The sequence below is a fragment of the Schistocerca nitens genome, chromosome 11, assembly GCF_023898315.1.
Source record: "Schistocerca nitens isolate TAMUIC-IGC-003100 chromosome 11, iqSchNite1.1, whole genome shotgun sequence".
NCBI lineage: Eukaryota > Metazoa > Arthropoda > Insecta > Orthoptera > Acrididae > Schistocerca > Schistocerca nitens.
This window is the reverse complement of record NC_064624.1, coordinates 56,372,185-56,395,338: the sequence shown is the minus strand read 5'-3', so window position 1 is coordinate 56,395,338 and position 23,154 is coordinate 56,372,185. Positions and strand designations below refer to the sequence as shown.

General features: G+C 39.7%; 2 protein-coding genes across 3 annotated transcripts in view; one reads left to right on the top strand and one right to left on the bottom strand.

The window, feature by feature from the left end:
* Positions 1–6,038, bottom strand: part of LOC126213339 (large subunit GTPase 1 homolog) — a 171,014-nt gene extending 164,976 nt beyond the window's left edge. For both annotated transcript variants that reach the window (XM_049941036.1, XM_049941037.1), the window contains exons 1-3: positions 5,852–6,038; positions 5,656–5,778; positions 3,131–3,255 (exon numbers count right to left, since the gene is read on the bottom strand). In XM_049941036.1, the coding sequence (XP_049796993.1) occupies positions 3,131–3,255; positions 5,656–5,778; positions 5,852–5,950 (347 nt within the window). In that variant the 5' untranslated portion in view covers positions 5,951–6,038. The remainder of the gene's footprint in view (positions 1–3,130; positions 3,256–5,655; positions 5,779–5,851) is intronic.
* Positions 6,039–6,360: 322 nt separating this feature from the next.
* The window catches only part of LOC126213254 (NADH dehydrogenase [ubiquinone] 1 beta subcomplex subunit 8, mitochondrial), a 37,093-nt gene continuing 20,299 nt past the window's right edge, over positions 6,361–23,154 (top strand). Inside the window, exons 1-2 of the mRNA XM_049940905.1 lie at positions 6,361–6,518; positions 16,497–16,717. Coding sequence (XP_049796862.1) covers positions 6,437–6,518; positions 16,497–16,717 — 303 coding nt within the window. The 5' untranslated portion in view covers positions 6,361–6,436. The remainder of the gene's footprint in view (positions 6,519–16,496; positions 16,718–23,154) is intronic.

Below are 23,154 nucleotides of genomic sequence, written 5' to 3'. Positions count from 1 at the left end.
TACTGCATTCATCTCTTGGGCTCCATCTACAATTTTGAACCCCCCGCCCCATTAAGTTGTTGATCCCTTGATATCTCAGAGTAAGTCCTAACAGCCGATCCCTTCTTTTAGTCAAGTTGTGTCACAAATTTCATTTTGTCCCAATTCTATTTAGAACCTAGTCATTAGTTACACACTTTATCCACAGAATCTCAGCATTCCTCTGTAGCACCACATTTCGAAAGCCTCCAGTCTTTTCTTCTCTAAACTATTTATCGTCCAAGTTTCATGTCCCTTCAGAAAAGGCTTCCTAGCACTTAAATCTACATTCAATGTTGATAAATTTCTCTTCTTTTATTCCATTGCCAGTGTACATTTTATACCCTCTCTACTTTGGCCATCATTAGTTATTTTGCTGCACAAATAGCAAAACTCAGCAACTACTTTTAGTTTCTTGTTTCCTAATCTAATTCTCTCAGTACCACCTGATTTAATTTAACTACATTCCATTATCCTTGTTTTGCTTTTATGTTCATCTTCTATCCTCCTTTCAAGACACTGTCCACTCCATTTGACTGCTCTTCCAATTCCTTTGCCATGACAGGATTATGATGTCATCGGCAAAACTCAAAGTTCTTATTTCTTCTCCCTGAACTTTAATTCTTTCTTCTTTTTTGTGATTTCTCAAGTACACCAACAAATGTAATAGTGTGTCACTGAATTGAAACAGGTGACACAGAGGGTATCAGAGTAGGTAATTAGATACCGAAAGTAGCATATAAGACTGGCAACAGAATTTTTAACTTCATATATAAGTTTAAGTGCAGGAAAATATTTTTCTGGAAGTAATTGTCTGGAGTGCAGTCTTATATGAAAATGAAATGCGGACAATATACATCTACATACATAATCCGCAATCCACCATATGGTGCGTGGCGGAGGGTACCACGTACCACAATTAGTATCTTCTCTCCCTGTTTCACTCCCAAACAGAACGAGGGAAAAATGACTGCCTATATGCCTCTGTACGAGCCTTAATCTCTCTTATCTTACCTTTGTGGTCTTTCTGCGAAATGTAAGTTGGCGGTAGTAAAATTGTACCGCAGTCAGCCTCAAATGCTGGTTCTCTAAATTTCCTCAGTAGCGATTCACGAAAAGAACGCCTCCTTTCCTCTAGAGACTCCCACCAGAGTTCCTGAAGCATTTCTGTAGCACTCACGCGATGACCAAACCTACCAGTAACAAATCTAGCAGCACGCCTCTGAACTGCTTCCATGTCCTCCCTCAATCCGACCTGATAGGGATCCCAAACGCTCGAGCAGTACACCAGAATAGGTCGAATTAGTGTTTTATAAGTGGTCTCCTTTACAGATGAACCACATTTTCCAAAAATTCTACCAGTGAACCGAAGACGACTATCCGCCTTCCCCACAACTGCTATTACATGCTCGTCCCACTTCGTATCGCTCTGCAATGTTACGCCCAAATATTTAATCGACGTAACTGTGTCAAGCGCTGCAATACTAATGGAGTATTCAAACATTACAGGATTCTTTTTCCTATTCATCTGCATTCATTTACATCTATCTATATTTAAAGCTAGCTGCCATTCTTTACACCAATCACAAATCCTGTCCAAGTCATCTTGTATCCTCCTACAGTCACTCAACAACGACACCTTCCCGCACACCACAGCAAACAGCCGCACATTGCTATCCACCCTATCCAAAAGGTCATTTATGTAGATAGAAAACAACAGCGGACCTACCACACTTCCCTGGGGACTCCAGATGACACCCTCACCTCCGATGAACACTCACCATCGAGGACAACGTACTGGGTTCTATTACTTAAGAAGTCTTCGAACCACTCACATACTGGGGAACTAATCCCATATGCTCGTACCTTAGTTAGGAGTCTGCAGTGAGGCACTGAGTCAAGCACTTTCCGGAAGTCAAGGAATGTGGCATCCGTCTGATACCCCGGTTCGCAAGATATCATGTGAAAAAAGGGCGAGTTGTGTTTCGCAGGAGCGATACTTCCTAAAGACGCACTGATGCACGGACAGCAACTTCTCTGTCTTAAGGAAATTCATTATATTCGAACTGAGAATATGTTCGAGAATCCTGCAACAAACTGATAAGGATATTGGTCTGTAATTTTGAGGATCCGTCCTTCTACTCTTCTTATATACAGGCGTCACCTGCGCTTTTTTCCAGTCGCTCGGGACTTTACGTTGGGCAAGAGACTCGCGATAAATGCAAGCTAAGTAAGGAGCCAATGCAGTAGAGTACTCTCTGTAAAACCGAATTGGAATCCCATCAGGACCTGGCGATTTATTTATTTTGAACCCATATGAGCAGTTCAGACAAGAAGAGAATAAAAGCTTTTGAAATGTGACAAAACAGAAGGATGCTTAAGTCAGCCGAGTTGATTGGATAACCAATGAGGTGGCAACTGTTTTCTGAATAATAGTTCTACAGCTAGACTCTACTCTTTTTTCAGTGTTTTCATTTTATGCGACTAGTTTTCCTAACCATGACCAGTGACAAGACCTCTTCCAGTTTAATATCATCACAAATTACAAGAATGCGCAATTCAGAATACGAATATCAAACCCAGTGACAAAGAATGAAATATCAATAACCAAAATAAAAACAAAGTACAGCAGTGAGACTTCTATTCTAAAAAACTATCAGCTATAGACCTGGAAATACAATTCTCCTACGACAACAGTAGTGGAGATGATGAACGATAAAGAGGCAACAAATCAAATTTGAGATGAGAGAACTTTTTTGTACAACTTGTCTAAAAGGTTGCGTCATTTAATAGACTTCATGCTGTGGGAGCAGTGAATAGTTACGTCAGTAGTGGAAGGAAGTTTGGGGGAAAGGGGGGGGGGGGGGGGGAGGAGGATTTTAGAGAAAGAAGAAAAAAACTACAGTAACTCAGCTCAGTAAGCAGGTTCAAATGGGTGTAGGCTGCAGTAGCTACACAGATAAAAAGTGACTTGCACATGATACACCAGTGTGGAGAGCTGCAGCAGTCAAGTCATTGGACTGAGATAAACATACAAACCAAACAACAGTAAAGCAAGTATGAGAAGCCATTAGACTGGCCATAGGCAACAACCCCCTCCCCACTTACTTACCTTCTTGGAATTCCCACCAAGTGTTTGTTCTTCTCCTGGGTCTCTCTTATTTTCCTTTTCTCCTCATCAGTCAAAAGTCCAACTGTGGCCTTTGGGTCCACAAATTTTATATTCAACTTTTCTGCCTGCAAATTTCAACAACTGTATTACATCACTTCAAATAAAAACAAAATGTACAGAAGTCACCTACAAACAGACAAAAACATGGAGAGATTCCCAAATAACTACAAATTTGTATAACTTAATCAGTCTCAAGATGAAAACAGAGCAAAAAAAGACAATTACAAAAGTCCATCACAGTTCAGGACATGACATTTCAAATCCCAAGTCAGGTTAGACAAAAGAAGTTGGCAAGAATATACATTGTACCAATTGTCACCTTTTCTCTTGCATACCAATACACCACTGATTCTTCAAAGAACGAAATTCCTATGCATGAAACAGATTCAAACATCTGATTACTTTACAGAGGACTTAATGTTTTAAATATCTGATGTGAGAAAAATGTTTTGAAAGGTTTAAAATTATGTTTAGGGGTTTGTTGTAAGTTGCTAAGTGCACAAAACAAACACACACACACACACACACACACACACACACACACACACACACACACACACACACTTCCTAACTGTAATACTTGGGTTATTGTGTTAAACTTTTAACATAACAATACACCTCTGATTGAGAAGATTATGAGAGGTTTTTGAATGCTTAAATTCAGCCAATTACTATACAAATACTGAAAATCAAAATTTTGTTGCCCCTGTAAGCCATTAGATAAGCAATCTTCAACTAGTACTGAGTTCCAGGATAGTCACTTAGTAATAGATATTAGTATGACCCCTGCTAAAACTGCAAAATGCTAAGATTCTGACAAGTGAAGATGCCGGATCAAGAGGAGCGTTCAGTATGAGTCGTCGGCTTTGGCCGGTGATGTTATGTTAATTACAGCTGTCAAGTCTCCTTTGGGTGCATTTATTCACAGTTCTGCTCTTAGTTGGCAAAGCCATCGAATTTTTAAAAAGATTGTGACAGACTTATCTGTAGCTTTGCCCAAGGTCTAGGTTAGGTTGGAAAGTGACAGCTCAGTTGACAGGTCGTGAAGCCAAATAATGTGATAGTAAAAAAAAATTGGTTATGTAGACAGATTGACCTGTACCTTACCTCATTTGGGGAGGGGGGAAAAAAAGTTACAGTCATAGTCTTATTTTCGGCATTTGTTGTATGTTTCCCATGACAGTGGTCAAAGCCTATGACTCGTATTGAGTATTCCTCTATATCGGAAGATGTCTCCTGAGACACCAATAGTGACACAGCTCATTTTGTTGTGAGGAGCAGCAAACTGGCAAAGTGGTAGTCATTATTGCATGCCCTGTCAAGTTCAATACAAATTCACGGCTCAGTAACTGACTTTCCCAAAAAGGGGGAGTTACAGTACAAGTATATCTTCAGTTAACTGTCATTGCCAAACTATTAGCAATAGAGTAACACTGCCGCTGGCCGTATCCAGACTTTACCGGAGAGTTTTTCTCATAATAAAATTTCTTTTTGGCTACAGACTGCATCATACTATAGCCAAAGCAATGTTATGGCCACTACTGCAAATGGCATTCATTCATTCATTAGGGCACTGAATGTCACAGACACAGTGTCACTGGAAATGTGCTTGCAACTAATTTTCTTGTAAGATCCTGGCCACATTGCCAGTAACCATTTCTCATTCTGTATTTGCATTTTCCTCTAGGCTATACTTCGTGGTGAGGGTGATATATGTAGTACTCTGCAATTACTGCTTAAGTTTTTTAGCAAACAAAAGGGAAAATATAACCATTGGTGAAATGAAACAAATAGAAATGACAGGAATAATCTGCTATGGAAGATGAATATTATAGCCTGCACCAATTTCTCAAACTCTACTTGCACTCCACCCTATGATTTTGAAATACCAGCAACTGCACACCATTTGCTTTTAACTTTTTTCCAGTTATCTAAGAAAACAAATTCACTAACGAAAACCCCTCTATCACAAGCACTTTCTGTCAATAAAACCATACCTCTGTCTCCCACTCTTAAACAACTGACACTTTAATATTTATTGTGAATTGATGTAGCAATATATTTGTTCCACACACTTAGAAGTTAAAATATTTTGATTAGAAAAATTACACTGTACCTTACCCATACTTTCAAAAACTGCGCGTTTTAATTGCTGTGACATTTATTGATTACATTCAGGGCACACACCTATCACCAATTCTCAGAAGTATGTGTCTTTACAGAAAATCTGTAGTAATAAAAACTCTGCCTCGTTCATGTGCCACTATTGTTGCAATGCAGTCACATCTGAACAAAACAACCCAAGCTTTAGAAGTGTATTTTCATAACTGTCACCTAAAGTTTACACAATGAGCAGGGTGACTATATATGAATGTAATATCTTGTATATTCAACCACGTGCCTGGAGTTCTAAGCAAACTGATAGAGTGCATTAAAAGAAAAATCGTTCATTGTGAGAGATGTACCTGAAATTCAGTTCCAGCAAGCTCTGCAGTAGACAGGAATTCTTGAAACGAACTCTCTTCCGTGACAGACTGAAGATTAAGCCTTCCCCAGTCATAACCATCATTGATGTCGGCAGTATGCAACTACGAAAGAAAATCATTCACTTTCTAATCCTTAAAAATCAACGAAGGGCGTGCATAGTGCTCAATGACTTACCAAGGAGTCCGCACCTTTCCTGCTCCTGTGTGAAGAGCCAAATCTATCCCTGATTAAAGCCCTCCCTAGGTTGCTACTATTTCTATTCTTCTTTCCCATGTTTCGTTCTAATGTTTACTACCACATATCTATAGCTTCATTACACAACACACGCTGTCTGCTGGCACAGGTTTCAAAGTTTGTTTGTCAAAAAGAGAAGCTACACGACGTCACACATACATCGATTGTTGCAGCGGTTGTATCTTGCAATAAAACCTGTGGTACAGTGCAACTAATTTGGGATTTATTATTGTTCCCAATTTAATTTAGCTAAAATTCAGAGCTTTTTGTGTATAATTTCTTTCATTTCAAAGCAACGTCATGGAAACGCAAGAGACTGGAGACCTTAGCCCCCTCGATCACAAACGGGGGAGCTTCAGGCAGTGAAAAATATTTCATGCTTTAATTATGGAAAGTAAAACAAATATAGAAGTGAGAGTGACCAATTTAGGTCTTGTAACGCCCTATCGACTCTACAGCTGATGCATATCCAAATCCGCCAAAGACTAATTTAAGCAGCTGTCGGAAGGCAACTCGCCAGGCAAAATGGCAATGGTAGTGCAGTTATTGAGGAGCGGAGCGCTAAACAAATGTAATATAGTACCTACGTATCAGGTTGTTAGAAAATGTGAGTACGAAAGAACTAGATAATTTTCTCTTGTGGTTCATAGTTTTGTACGCATTGCCATAAAACTTCACATTCAAGTAAATGTAGAAGTTAGGTTATAATACAGCAAACACCGTAGTTCTGTATTTTCTGGATGCATAATTTATGTACAAAAATAAATAAATTCTCTCGTTACTTGACAAAAGGATGAATTTTTATCGAATACCTATGTGTGTCAACGCGAATGATTTGATTATGATCTTGCAGGAAGTTATAAATGACCTAAGATGATACAGTTTGCATATTGCAGGTCAGAAACTTTGATTAAAATTCTTCACACGTATTGATATATTAATGATTTAATTATTCTCATTTTCAGTGGTTATTGGTATGATGGATAAGGTGTCAGTTAGTTTAAAACTATAATGTGCAGTCTTGGTTGAAAATATGGCAATTTGCTGACCATGTACATTTTTTTTTACATAAATTTTAAGATGCCATTATTTTGTGAGATTTACACTGTAATCTAAATGGAATATCTAAAACACCCGTATGTGATATGATTACAAATTGTCAAAGATAAGTGATGGATAATAATTATAATCCATTTCCGCTTTTTATATTTATGGATGTTACTGTTATCGGATTAAAGTTCGTCATTGATCAAAATATTAATTATGGAGTACATGCACTGATGTTCGTATGCCCAACCTTTCAGAGAGTTTCTACAGAGGACAACACATATCCTAAATATTACACATTTCTGTGCAACAAACACTTCATCCCTCAGTGAAAAGTTGGATTCAGTTTACTGTCATTCAGCCATATGATGTGATGCATGCACATACAGAAAGAAAACTGATGACTGCAACATTTGTTTTGAATCTGTTTGTTTTGAATGTAAGTTTTAGTGAGTGACTGATTCCTATCATAGCTAAAGTTCTGCACCAGGCTGAAATGTGAGGGTTTTGTTGAGTTCACAAAGCCAATGACAGTGAACACAAAAGCTTAATTCTGGTGACCTACTGCTTTGTAGCAATGTCTGAGATCTAGATAAAGTTGAAAGATGACAATGCGAGTGTGAGTCAACAAAATGATGACAACTACAATTAACCCAAAAGTTACCCCCAAGTAATGATGCTCTAAGACATTAACCAGTGAAACCAAGAAGAAAAATTCAGCTTTTTGACAGTTAATCAGACAACTAGCTTTTTAGAATGTTCTGTTTTGCTTTCTTTCCCTGTTATTTCTCAGTGTGGTCTGGAGCTCAGAACTGTGTGTACTATGTTTTATTCAAGATTAGTAATAGTCTGCTTGTGAAGAAACAAAACATTTCCAAATTGTTTGTGATCTTTCAGAAAAATATTAAAATCTACAAATTACTTTTTGCTTTATTCTATCCGCCATGTAATGTAATAGTGACAGATTTTTTTTCTGTAAATATATGAAAATTTCCCATGTAAGGTCTATATACTGCAGTAATTAAGACATGTTGTGTAGGAGGAATTCGCTGTAATTGATCTCTGCTGAACCTTCAGCTTTAAATAGAGTAAAATGGATGCTATTTTGAAGATACACAATAGCCCTTCCTTTATCTACATCTTCCTGTGAGAAATAGTTTGCTAACTTATTCTTGTTTAACATAGATTCCTGTACACTCAGATGCAATACATAAATTTTCTTTTTGACTCACTAGATTATATAAACAGACTAGAAGTTCATTCACTTTTTAAAACTTCAAACATTATATGTTACAATAGCCTTATTCAGACAAATTGATTTTGTGTGACCTTTTATCTTGACCTCACTTAAAAAATATAGCTAAATGGAGTATAGTGCAAGACAAGACTCATCTTATACATGTGTAAGGAGCGAATCAGGATATTTAATTTGGGTGGTTTTTAAAGATATTCAGAATATTGCACACCTAAGCTGAAACAGACAATCCTTTTCAAGAGTTTTATGGATTATGCTTTGTAACATGAATGAGATGATGCTATATGGGTCAACTGACAGTTATGCTACCATCCATTGTCTTTGATCCGTGGTGTAACTGTGTTGTGTTGTGTGAAACCATTGAGGTGCCACATCTTTGAAATGAATCGTGTAGCAGAGGATGTGGTAGAGGAAGAGGTGGCAAGTGTTGGAATTTTTTTTGCAAGTGGTCATAGTGTGACATTAGACTTTTCACTGTGTAGTATTTGTTTTCAGAGGTTGTTGGGTTGTCAGCGAGTTATTTTTAATCTCAGTGCAGCAATTATTGGCTACTGATTTGATTTCGGTTTTTGAGCCATTAGTGCAGTATTTGAAGTTTGTTTGTGAAATACAATTTTGTATTTGTATTTCTTCATTCATCCTGTAAATTGCGATATAATACATACAAACTTATACATACTGTAATTTAGAAAACATTCAGTACATGTTGAATATTGGTAACATAATTATAAAAACAGTAAGATGATTGAAAAATAATATGGTTTGTACTCCAAAACTCAGACAGAATAGAAGCAGTAGTCAAGTAAGTACTCTTTTAGTTTCACTTTAAACTTGGGTAAATTTTGTATCTGCTTGAGATGGGATGGCATGTGGTTATACAACATAATGCCAGTATGATACACTCTTCCCTGATAAATGTTCATACTTACTGTATTGACATGCAAATAATGCTTCTGCCAAGTATCATGCGAGTGGAAATCACATTTATGCTTGACAAGATTGTCTTCTTTTAATATGCTTGCTTCTTATGAAGATTAGTAGTTCAGTGATATATGATCAAGGAAGGGACAGTATACTGGGACTTTTAAATATTGGTCTACAAAAGTATCTGTATTTAGCATGTGTTGTTATTCTGCAATCTTTTTTTTTTTAGTAGCTTAAATGTTTTTCTCTGTGTGAAGTAATCAGTGTTGCAGGGTGGAGTTTCTGTGAAAGTGTGGAAATTGACTGACAGTTTTTTCAGACTTTATTATTGGCTTATTTGTTCTCAAACATTGTATTAAATCTTGTATTACATCTGCAGCTGTTTTTTGCAGTCTGTCATCATACGACATAATTAAGACATTTCTCTCATTTGCAGAAATTATTGTCGTCGCATTAGTTAACTTTCCTGAAAGGCCATCTACATAAAGAATGGGCCCCAGGACTGACCCTTAAAGGACTCCATATCTATTTATTTCTTTATTTATTTTTTCATTACTATAACAATTAGAAATTTTATGTTGTGTATGTTTGTCATTTGTTGCTATAATCTTAATGGCCTCTGGTTGTACAGCTGACAAGGAATACTGCTGAAGAACATAGACAGCAACTGCATTACATTCCTGCTCCTTGGGAATGTCACAGACTGACTCGCCAGAGTCTGCCTCACATTTGAAGAAGTAGTACACTTTAAAAATAAGGCCCATTGGCTGTTTGTAAAACACAGCAACTTCCAGGCATTCCAGTCATTATCAGAAAACACACAGACTACCACAGAAATCAATCATAGTTTTGTGTACATAAAACACAATAGAATGCTCAAATATGACGACGTTTACACAGTATGGGACACGGGAACATACTGAGTGCTGATTAGATAGCTGTGCAGCTGTCTACTGTGCATACCCATCCCAGAAGCCACAAATGGATTTAACAATTGAAGTTAAGTTATTCATTAGCAGCCGTGATGGGCAAGGATATGGCTTTGATTTTAAAATTTCTGCAGTTACAGCCAAATCTGAGTTGTGAGGTGTAGTCGGTGTGGCAAATTGATGCTGGCATACGTTCCTGCTACTCGAACTGAGGACGAGTACATGTGGAGATGTCGTCTGTGATAATATTTCGAGCTCCAATAGGAGTTGTTCGTGGTTCGAGAAATATAGGCTGGCCATGTATGACATTGTTTTGGTAACATGTCATTGGGTTATTGTTAACCTATTTGGTTTTGTGTGTAGGAGAAAGTTCTGAGTGATAGGTGTGCCTTAGATAGTTGTCATTTTTGCAGTGAGGTGTGTACAGAGTTTAAGTATAGGTGGTCTTTAGGAGGGCTGGGAGTAGTTGCAGAAATTAGTGAGTCGCATTTTGGGAAGGCGAAATGTGGGAAGGGTAATGGCCCTGTGCAAAGAGGGGCGTGGGAGCTGTTTCCAGGGGTGGGTGTTCTGATGTGGTTTTTAGGTGGTGGGACATACTAAATTGTTGGTAGGGGTAATAGAAGAGCATAGTGGAGGCAGTCTCCTTATTAGATTTGTTGCCTGTAAAACACAGTCTTTGGTTCATCTTTCCCACAGCGTAGTCTTTAATGCTTCTTATTTGTGTTCCTTGGAATTGCAGTCTGTAGATATTTCATGTAAATTTTTTGTGTTTTCATGTAACTGAAATTTAATGTAACTTACTGTATTTAGTACTCATAACCACAGTTTATATTGTTTATAGTCAATTGCCACTTTTCAGACCGTGGAGACATATTGTGTAAATCATCTTACAATTTTGGTCTTCTGATGACTTCACTAGTCAGTAAATGACAGCATCATCTGCAAACAATCTTAGGGGGCTGCTCAGATTGTGTCCAAACTCATTCATATAGATTAAGAATAGCAGAGGACATATAACATTTCCTTGGGGAACCCCAGAAATGACTTCAGTTTCATTATGACTTACCATCAGTTATTTTTGGACAGGGAAAAATGTACGATATTCATTTGTAGTGAAGGGCATTAAAAAGTTGGTGGCAAAACCATGTTTTATTATCCGCAACATCCATTCCATCGAACAGGTGAAATCTCAGTTACATGATAAACCAATCAAATCTAAAGGCCATAAATTCCACTACATGTCTTGGAATTACAATTATGAACAACTTAAATTGAAAACAACACACAGAAAATGTTGTGGGGGAGGCAAACCAAAGACTGCATTTTATTGGCAGATTACTTAGAAGATGCAACAGATCTACTAAAAAACTGCCTATACTAAATTTGCCCATCCTCTTTTGGAATACAGGTGTGTTAACGCTGACCTACATAGGGAGAAACGATAATAATAAAATAAGGGAACTCAGAGTTTGTGCAGAAAGATATAGGTGTTCCTTTTTTCCGCATGTTGTTTGAGAGTGGAATAATAGAGGATTAGTGTGAAATTGTTTCGATGAACCCTCTACCGAGCACTTAAGTGTAATTTGTAGAGTAGCATTGTAGATGTAGAAATGTCTTCTCCAAATTAGGGCCCATGTTCGACACTAGTAGACTTGTTTTGGCAAGGAATCACCTCTTTGCCTGTGCTTATGACCACCATGCTTCCCCCTCTGTGTTTGTTGCACCCAGCTTTGATGTTCACTCTTTCACTAATTTCATTTTTGCTACTCCTCATTACATTTGTCTTAGTAGATAGCAAGGAATAAATAAGTAAAAATAAATGTTTAATGTATGAGGAAAAATTGTAAAGTGACTCTCAATAATTTTATTGCCAAAAAGTGTAATAGGTAGCAAAAAAAAAAAAAATCACTAATGAAAATACCTCTTTATACCTACTTCGTGATCACCAACACTCGACACATTTTGTCGTACCAGTTTCATTATGCCTTGTTCGTAGAAGTCTGTTTGGTTGGAGTATAGCCATCTGCAAACAGCTCATTTCACTTCCACATCTGTCGCATAGCGCTGGCCGGCCAGGAATTTCTTCATGAGACCAAACAGATGAAAATCAAATAGTGCAAGGTCCAGAGTGTACGCTGGATGCTGGAGCACCTCCCGCCCAGATTTGGTGATTATCTCACGAACAGAACCAGCAACATGGAGTGAGCATTGTCATGAAGGCATTTGCCAACAGCAGCATTAATGTTGTGAACAATATTGCACACGGCACCATGGGAAATGTGGAACTGCTGTGATAACCTCGCAGTTGCGCGTGCTGATCATTCAAAATTGCTGCGTCAATGGCTCCAACATTCTGCGGGGTAGCAGCTGTTACTAGCTGCCCGGAGTGTGGTGAATCACTAACTTTCACGTGGCTCTTTCGGAAGAACGCATGCCATCCGGAGGCACTCCTATGGCATATAACATTGTCTGCATACACACCATGCATGTCCCTGTAAATTTCACTTGGTTTATGCCTTTTGGTCCACAGATATCAAACTAAAATTTGCTGCTCTTCACAAGTCTGTGATAGAAACACGCGCACCACATTTTTTTCCGAATTCAGGCTTCTCTCGCTAGGGCTACCAGTGTGAACAAAATACCCTCTGCAGCACAAACTTCAAACTATATTGTCATGAAATTTCAACATTCCAGCCGCAACACTAGGAAAGAAGAAAATTGTGCATTACTTTTCAATCCTCCCTCATTCGCTTGTACTTTGGTGGGGATAATACCTGAATATTGCTCATCAACCTGGAATCTGCACCAGATGCGGTTCATTGTGGAATCAGACAAGTCCCAAAAAAGAGCAGTGCATTTCATTGCAAGTTCATTTAGTAAGCCTGAAAGCATCACAGATATGCTCATCTAAATTCAGTGGCAGATGCTGAAAACTTGGCATTGTGCTGCATCACAGTGCACACACACACACACACACACACACACACACACACACACACACACACACACACACACACACCTCCTCCCTCCCTGTCCCCCTCAGTAACCCATGTTATTGCATGTGGCAGAAGGTGCCTTTATACCATGTTCACAACCACCCTTTCATATTCCATTAACAAATGGTGCACTGGTAAGAATCTGTGAGAGGTTGAATCTCTCTTAATTTTAGCTTCGTGGTCTTTACAATGCCTATTTTTCAGCATCTGCCACTGAATTTAGATGAGCATATCTGTGATGCTTTCAGGCTTACTAAATGAACTTGCAATGAAATGCACTGCTCTTTTTTGGGACTTGTCTGATTCCACAATGAACCGCATCTGGTGCAGATTCCAGGTTGATGAGCAATATTCAGGTATTGGTGTGATGAAGATATTGTAAGCTGTTACCTCTGTGGGTGGACTATTCTTACTGTGGATTCTTCCAGTGAATCTATATGGCATCTGCCTTACCTAGGATTAGATTTATGTTTCCTGTTCCACTTTAAATCACTCTACACCGATATTTGCAGATGTTTTATGGATGTGACTGTTGCATCCTGCCCACTCGTCAAATGTGGGGTGCCTAGGAAACTTGCTTTCTCAGATGACTAGACAATAATTCAAGCAAATTGTATTAATGAGGTGTATTACAAAAGGAAATGATTACAATACTTAACTTTGTGAAATACTGATGTGTCACAAGCAAAGGCAACACACAAAATAACAAATCTCTGCAGATCTCCACTGTCTGCAAGAAATGGTGTACACTATCATATCTTGGTGAGGTATCACAGATTGTAGCCAAAGCACTGAAAGCCTGCAAGTATAGGCTTTCCTACTATGTTAAGAACACGACAGCTCAGTGTATTTTCAATAGCAAATATAAGATCCAGTTATTAGCCAACAATGGGTTATACAAAATCACCTGTTCTGATTGTGCCAAATTTTACATCGGTCAGTCAGGCAGAGACATAGCAACTAGACTGGATGATCATTAATGCAGCTGGAGGTTGCAGAATTCAGACTCCACATTTGCTGAGCATGTACTCAGTGAGGGTCACAACTACCAGCCAGTGTCCCATGTACTTCGCTTAGCAAACAAAGGCCATAAACTCAACCTGCTGTAAACCCTGGAAATTAAGACCTCTAGCCCACAGCTCAGATCTAATCCTAAATGACCAGACACAGCTCAACACTTCCCTCTCCTAAACGACATATAGTCATCTCTGTTGTTCATTACTTCCCACACTGTCTGTTCCCACATATTCTCATTTTCCTGTATTCATTAAGTTCTTTTGTTTTATTAAAGTTTTCTACGTATTCTGTACAGACTGTAGTTTCAATTGTTAAGGCTTTCTTTAACTGGTACTTGTATTATTGTCCACGTTTACAACTTCTTGTAGTTGTCTCATCAAATATTGTTTCTATTTTACTTGGTTCATTTATTTAATGCATACTGTTACATAGCCACAGTTTTGAATATAATGTAGATGTTAAAATGCATTACCACCACACTCTCAACGATTGCGTTTACTGTGTATTCCCTCAAACTCTTCCATTTTCCTGCATTTATTTATTTCTGTTTATCATATTGATATTGCTTAAGTTCCTTATGCATTCTGTTGTTACATTGATAATTTTTCTTCTTTTAATTGGTTTGTATATCACTCTCCATATTTTATACCTCCTGATGTAGCCTTGTCAAGTACTGATTTTATTTTATTAGTTTTGTTTATTAATAGAAACTTATATAGGCATGCTGTTCCTATTTTGTGTTAAAATTTTTTCTTGTCCACTCCATTTTTATTTATTTTATTTATTTACTGTTCTATATTTTAGTTTTTCATTGCGTTACCACCACACTTTTACTTACTGTACGTTCCTGCTTCCTTCTATATGTGTTACTTCTCTTCCAATGTTTTCTTGCAAACATTGTAATTTCTTTGGTGACAATATTCAGAAAATGTCTGAAGATGGCCTTGTAAGCCAAAAACCAGTTAACACAATAAAAATTAATACTGTAGAACAAAAGCAAACTGGTGCTGCTCATTTATTATAATGTTGTTCTACCAATAACCGACAGAATATTCTGTTAACATAAATCTCTTCAGTATAGACAATGCTACATAGTAGAAGCAAGAATGACTAGTCTGCGTGCCATTCTGGAACTCGTAGAACTCCTGTGGCCACTCGGGTGCAGCGCTCGTGTTCTCTTAGCACAGAGGATTCTGCCGTCGGGGTGTCATCCAGAGGTGGGTCGGTCCGCGTGCAATTGGCTAACGTCTTCTTCACAACCCTCTCTGTTCTAATGTTCCCTACTGGCATGCCGGCGCTTCACTTTATGCCGGAACAGTGACGGCTTTAAGAGAGAGTCCTGAAATCGTATAATTGTACAATAATGGGTCTTTCTCCCCATTTGTGTGGAATGTGTTACATTTGTTTATGTCTAGGTTCAGCTGACAGTACCTGTGCCAAGTGTCAATCCACTGCAGATTTTTCTAGCGTAAGACTTCTCTGTGGACAGCAGCATCGTATGCTACGAGCCTCGTGGAACTAGTTACTTTGCGCAACAGTATTATGAAAAGGATAGTTGCCGCTAACTATATGGCGGAGATGCTGGGTCGCAGATAGGCACGACGAAAAGACTGTCAGAAAGTGAGCTTTTGGCCAACGAGGCCATCGTCGGAAATAGACAACGTACACACACTCGTGTAAATGCAACTCACACACAGATTACTACAGTCTCTGGCTGCTAAGACCTCGGCCTCATTGGCCGAAAGCACGCTTTCTGGCAGTCTTTTTGTTGTACCTACCTGCGACCCGTCATCTCCGCTATATGGTATCGACTAACCTTTTCATAATATTGTTACATTCCATCCTAGATCTTCCGTAGTTAGTTTACACAGGTTGTTGAAAAAAAGTATTCCATATTTTGAACTGTGGTAGTATGGACGAAAACAGAACAAAAATGTCCATCGAACCAGAGCTGTAAAATGCATAACTTCAGAGGTACGGGCACTAATCCACCTTCACTGCTGTGAAACACATTTTCATTTCTGTAAGTTGTTTGCTGTTATGAATGACCTACAAAGTGCAGTAAAACCGTGAGGCACATTTCTCTTCATGTTTACTGCTTGTTCTATCCATAGACAATAATACAGCGGTGTGTCTTCAATTGCTGACTGCATTCTGTAAACTGTTGCTAATAGCAAAGAGCTCACAGCAGAGAAGACGTAAGAAAAGTAATGGTCCTATAACTCTTTGGTGTACGCCCAAAGTTATTTTTTCTATGTCTGTATAGTCTCTCTCTCTCTCTCTCTCTCTCTCTCTCTCTCTCTCTCTCTCTGTCTGTGTGTGTGTGTGTGTGTGTGTGTGTGTGTCCCCTTCTGATACACATGCTGTAGTCACCATGTGTGAAGATGAGAATGAGTTTCTGAGGTTTATGTTCACAGATTGGAACAAGGACTGGAAGCCTGGGCCGTACCCTCAGACACAGAAGGAGCGTGAAGAGGCAGCCAAGAAGTACGGGCTGAGACCGGACGAGTACGAGCCCTACCCGGATGACGGCATGGGCTACGGGGACTACCCTAAGCTGCCGGAGGTCTCGGGCGAGAGCCGCGACCCGTACTACCCCTGGGATTTCCCGGAACACAAGAGGAACTACAATGAGCCTGTGAGTATACGGGGTGAAGAATGTGAGGATATATTGCAGGAGCTTTCTGCATGGGATGTACAGTCAGTTTAGAGCACAGAATATGGAGCAAAGCATTGAGAAGAAGCAGAAATGGAACTAGTGATAAACTTAGCATAAAAATTGGGGCTCGTGTAGTAAAAAAGCGTGTTAAAAAAAGAGTAACACTTGGTGCACAAACATGTTTTTTTAAATGAACTGTACCCGTGTAGTAATAAGTGAAAAAGCAATTTTACTACATGAAATCGTTCAGCTAAAGTCTGGACCAGGGTCAGCAGCAGTTGCAGCACTGTTCATCTACTGTCACAAGTTGACAATATTGTCGGTATCACGTAGTCAGTGAGATGATAGTTTCACAGAGCCGATGAGAGCTGAGAAAAAACGCAATGAATTCCTAGAGGTCATACTGAAGCTGTTGTCACATACATTTTACTGTTTCATCCAAATATGTCGTGAATTAGCACAGCTTAAATTACAATGAATGAGACAAGCAGCAGTTTAATTTGTAAACTGGATATTCGCAAATATTTGACTGTTTTTACAAGTTTGTCCCAAATTTGGAGGTTGCGGTTAGGTGAGAATGTGACAGTTTGGTTGTGAGTTGGTGAAACCGACAAACGTGAAAACTAAAAAAAGCTGGTTGTGGTGACAGACTGAACTGTAGCTCAGCCCGGTGTCTAGGTTAGGCCGGAATATCACAGTGGTGTTGTGGGTTGGCATAGCATAAAATATATGTTTGTGATGATGGACTGGTCTGCAGCACAGGTTAAGTTGAAATGCAACGGTTTCACTTGCAAAAATTAAATTAATAACCTTTGCGTCACGTATGTTGCATTTCTTTTTCTGATTATGTCACAAATTACACTGTTCTGACCGAGCGAGGTGGCACAGTGGTTAACACACTGGACTCGCAACCTGGAGGACTGCTGTTCAAACTCGCATCTGACTATCCTGACTTGGGTTTTCTATGAATTCCCTAAATCACTTCAGGAACTGTAGTTCACTAAGCTTTAGAAGATGGGTCTGCCAGCTCTGGCTGTGTGAGAATGTAAATTAGGAGAATGGTGTAGCCAACTTGATGGGAAAGTTCAATGATTCAGGTTGTTTCAGTCCAGAGATTCACTCTCTGAACAGTCATCTCAATTCTTCCACTGATAGTTTGAGTAATGTCTCCCAGATACGAGAGTGGCTCAAAGACTTCTGAAATAATGGAACCCATTATGTTGTCCTTGATGGTGAGTGTTTCAGATGAGGTTATCATCAGCAGTGCCCTAGGAAAGTGTCATAGGACCACTAGTATATGCTAGCTATACACGTGAGTGATCTGGCAGATATCTGTGGTTGTTTGCTGATGATGCTATGGTGTGTGGGAAATTGTTGTTGTTTGGTGACTGTAGGCTGATGCAAGATGACGTAGACAAAATTTCCAGTTGGTGTGATGAATGACAGGTGGCTCTAAATGTAGAAAAATGTAAGTTAATCTAGATGAGTAGAAAAAACAAACCTGTAATGTTCAGATACAGCATTGGTAGCACCTGCTTGTCAGTCACGTTATTTAAATATCTGAGTGTAACACTGCAAAGTGATACGAAGTGTAATGAGCATGTGAGGATTGTGCTAGGGAAGACAAATGGTTGACTTTGGTTTGTTGGGAGAATTTTTGGAAAGTTTGGTTCATCTGTAAAGGAGATTGCATATAGGACCATAGTGCGACCTATTCTTAAATACTGCTTCTACATCTACATCCATACTCCGCAAGCCACCTGACGGTGTGTGGTGGAGGGTACCTTGAGTACCTCTATCGGTTCTCCCTTCTATTCCAGGCTCGTATTGTTCGTGGAAAGAAGGATGTCGGTATGCCTCTGTGTGGGCTCTAATCTCTCTGATTTTATCCTCATGGTCTCTTCGCGAGATATACATACGAGGGAGCAATATACTGCGTGACTCTTTGGTGAAGGTATGTTCTCGAAACTTTAACAAAAGCCCGTACCAAGCTACTGAGCGTCTCTCCTGCAGAGTCTTCCACTGGCGTTTATCCACGATCTCCGTAACGCTATCGCGATTACTAAATGATCCAGTAATGAAGCGTGCTGCTCTCCGTTGGATCTTCTCTATCTCTTCTATCAACCCTATCTGGTACGGATCCCACACTGCTGAGCAGTATTCAAGCAGTGGGCGAACAAGCGTACTGTAACCTACTTCTTTTGTTTTCGGATAGCGTTTCCTTAGGATTCTTCCAATGAATCTGTCTGGCATCTCCTTTACCGACGATCAACTTTATATGATCACTCCATTTTAAATCACTCCTAATGCCTACTCCCAGATAATTTATGGAATTAACTGCTTCCAGTTGCTGACCTGCTATATAGTAGCTAAATGATATGGGATCTTTCTTTCTATGTATTCGCAGCACATTACACTTGTCTACATTGAGATTCAGTTGCCATTCCCTGCACCATGCCTCAATTTGCTGCAGATCCTCCTGCATTTCTGTACAATTTTCCATGTTACAACCTCTCGATATACCACAGCGTCATCCGCAAAAAGCCTCAGTGAACTTCCGATGTCATCCACAAGGTCATTTATGTATATTGTGAACGACACTCCCCTGCAGCACACCTGAAATCACTCTTACTTTGGAAGACTTCTCTCCATTGAGAATGACATGCTGTGTTCTATTATCTAGGAACTCTTCAATCCAATCACACAATTGGTCTGATAGTCCATATGCTCTTACTTTGTTCATTAAACGACTGTGAGGGAACTGTATCGAATGCCTCGCAGAAGTCCAGAAACACGGCATCTACCTGGGAACCCGTGTTTATGGCCCTCGGAGTCTCGTGGACAAATAGCGCGAGCTGGGTTTCACACGATCGTCTTTTTCGAAACCCATGCTGGTTCCTACAGAGTAGATTTCTAGTCTCCAGAAAAGTCATTATACTCGAACATAATACGTGTTCCAAAATTCTACAACTGATCGATCTTAGAGATATAGGTCTATAGTTCTGCGCATCTGTTGGACGTCCCTTCTTGAGAACGGGGATGACCTGTGCCCTTTTCCAATCCTTTGGAACGCTGCGCCCTTCTAGAGACCTACGGTACACCGCTGCAAGAAGGGGGGCAAGTTCCTTTGGGTACTCTGTGTAAAATGAACTGGTATCCCATCAGGTCCAGCGGCCTTTCCTCTTTTGAGCGATTTTAATTGTTTCTCTATCCCTCTGTCGTCTATTTCGATATCTACCATTTTGTCATCTGTGCGACAATCTAGAGAAGGAACTACAGTGCAGTCTTCCTCTGTGAAACACCTTTGGAAGCTTAGTACTTCGGCCTTTAGTCTGTCATCCTCTGTTTCAGTACCATTTTGGTCACAGAGTGTCTGGACATTTTGTTTTGATCCACCTACCGCTTTGACATAAGACCAAAATTTCTTAGGATTTTCTGCCAAGTCAGTACATAGAACTTTACTTTCGAATTGATTGAACGCCTCTCGCATAGCCCCCCTCACACTACATTTTGCTTCGCGTAATTTTTGTTTGTCTGCAAGGCTTTGGCTATGTTTATGTTTGCTGTGAAGTTCCCTTTGCTTCCGCAGCAGTTTTCTAACTCGTTTGTAGTACCACGGTGGCTCTTTTCCATCTCTTACGATCTTGCTTGGGACATACTCATCTAACGCATATTGTACGATGGTTTTGAACTTTGTCCACTGATCCTCAACACTATCTGTACTTGAGACAAAACTTTTGTGGTGAGCCGTCAGGTACTCTGAAATTTGCTTTTTGTCACTTTTGCTAAAGAGAAAAATCTTCCTACCTTTTTTAATACTTCTATTTACGGCTGAAATCATCTATGCAGTAACCGCTTTATGATCGCTGATTCCCTGTTCTGCGTTAACTGTTTCAAATAGTTCGGGTCTGTTTGTCACCAGAAGGTCTAATATGTTATTGCCACGAGTCGGTTCTCTGTTTAACTGCTCAAGGTAGTTTTCAGATAAAGCACTTAAAAAAATTTCACTGGATTCTTTGTCCCTGCCACCTGTTATGAACATGGTAGTAAGATCATCCTTTAGTCAGCTTCAAATGTCATTTCTCTAAATTTCCTCAACAGCATTTCTCGAAAGGAATGTCGCCTTCCCTGTGGTGATCCTCGTTTGAATTGTTGGGATCCGCACCTGGTCTAATTAAAGGAAGACATTGAAGCCGTGCAGAGGCAGATTGCTAGATTTGTTAGTAGTAGGTCTGAGCAGCACACAATTGTCATGGAGATGGTTGTGGAATTCAAATGAGTATCACCACAGGCAAGGCGACACTCCTTTCGAGGAATGTTGTTGAGAAAATTTAGAGAAATTATATTTGAAGCTGACCGTGGGATGATCTTACTACCACCGACATACATTTTGGGTGAGGACCACAAAAATAAGGTAAGAGAAATTAGGGTTAATACGGAAGCACATAGGTAGTGGTTTTACCCTAGCTCTGTTTGCATGTGGAACAGCAAAGAAAGTGGTACAGGATACCCTCCGCCAAGCAATGTACGCTGGCTTGTGAAGTATGTATGTAGATGTAGACTTAGACACACAGTGAGCACTTTCATCTAGTCGATGTGACAGAAAGACAGCATCGTGGCCACTAGATATTTGTATGGTGGGAGGCTAAAATTTCCTACTTGAGATAGACATACACAGATCAATTGGTTGGAGAAGAGACTGCATTAGATGGTTCAAAGAGAAGCAAGGAAGGAAATATATACCAGCTGACACACAGTTCCTATGTAATAAAGATGTCTTTCATATTTATACTTCTGTAAAACTTATGTTCGTACTGGAAAAGTAATTATTATTCCACTTAAACATGTAATTTTTTTTTATTTTTTATTTTATTTTTTTATTTATTTATTTTTTTTTTTTAATTTACATTTTGACAGAACTGTATATAATGGAGAGACAAGCTAACATCAGATATGGATTCACTGTTCAGCTCATGATAGGATTAAGTTAATACACAACAAAAAAGGAAGTAAAAAATATTTTGTGACAGCCAGTTATTAACACTTAACAGCGCTGTACCAATAGTCGCCAGTACTGGTGGGCTAGCTAAAATCAGTAAGCTATAAATTGTGTGTAGAAATTTGCAGTTGGATTCAAAAAATTTTTAGTTTATTCGACTGTCTGCATTAAATGTACTTATTGTGGTATTGTTAGTGTTGAAACTGAATACACAAATGTAACTGCAATTTAGTTGCATTTATTGCTGAACAAAATACTGAAAAGGACTTCTAATATTCAGATGCATAAGCAAACATGTGATCTATCTGTTCAAATTTTTTTTATAGTATGCTACTGGCCATTAAAATTGCTACACCATGAAGATGGCGTGCTACAGACGGGAAATTTAACCGACAGGAAGAAGGTGCTGTGATATGCAAATGATCAGCTTTTTAGAGCATTCACACAAGGTTGGCACCTGTGGCGACACCCACAACGTGCTGGCATGAGGAAAGTTTCCGACCGATTTCTCATACACAAACAGCAGTTGACCAGCGTTCCCTGGCGAAACGTTGTTGTGATGCCTCGCGTAAGGAGGAGAAATGCGTACCATCACGTTTCCAACTTTGATAAAGGTCGGATTGTAGCCTATCGCGATTGCGGTTTATTGTATCACGACATTTCTGCTCGCATTGGTAGAGATCCAATGATTGTCAGCAGAATATGGAATCGGTGGGTTCAGGAGGGTAATACGGAACGCCGTTCAGCGTCCCGACAGCCTCGTATCACTAGCAGTCTAGATGATAGGCATCTTATCGGCACAGCTCTAATGGATCGTGCAGCCACGTCTCGATCCCTGAGTCAACAGATAGCGACGTTTGCAAAACAACAACCATCTGCACGAACAGTTTGACGACGTTTGCAGCAGCATGGACTATCAGCTCGGAGACCACGGCTGCGGCTACCCTTGACGCTGCATCACAGACAGGAGCGTCTGCGATGGTGTACTCAAAGACGAACCTGGGTGCACGAATGGCAAAACATCGTTTTTTCGGATGAATCCAGATTCTGTTTACAGCATCATGAAGGTCGCAACCGTGTTTGGCGACATCGCGGTGAACGCACATACTGGCGTATCACCCGGCGTGATGGTATCGGGTGCCATTGGCTACACGTCTTGGTCACCTATTCGCATTGACTGTGGTTTGAACAGTGGACATTACATTTCAGATGTGTTACGACCCCTGGCTCTACCCGTCATTTGATCCCTGCGAAACCCTACATTTCAGCAGGATAATGCACGACCGCATGTTGCAGGTCCTGTACGGCCCTTTCTGGATACGGAAAATGTTTGACTGCTGCCCTGGCCAGCACATTCTCCAGATCTCTCACCAATTGAAAACGTCTGGTCAATGGTGGCCAAGCAACTGGCTCGTCA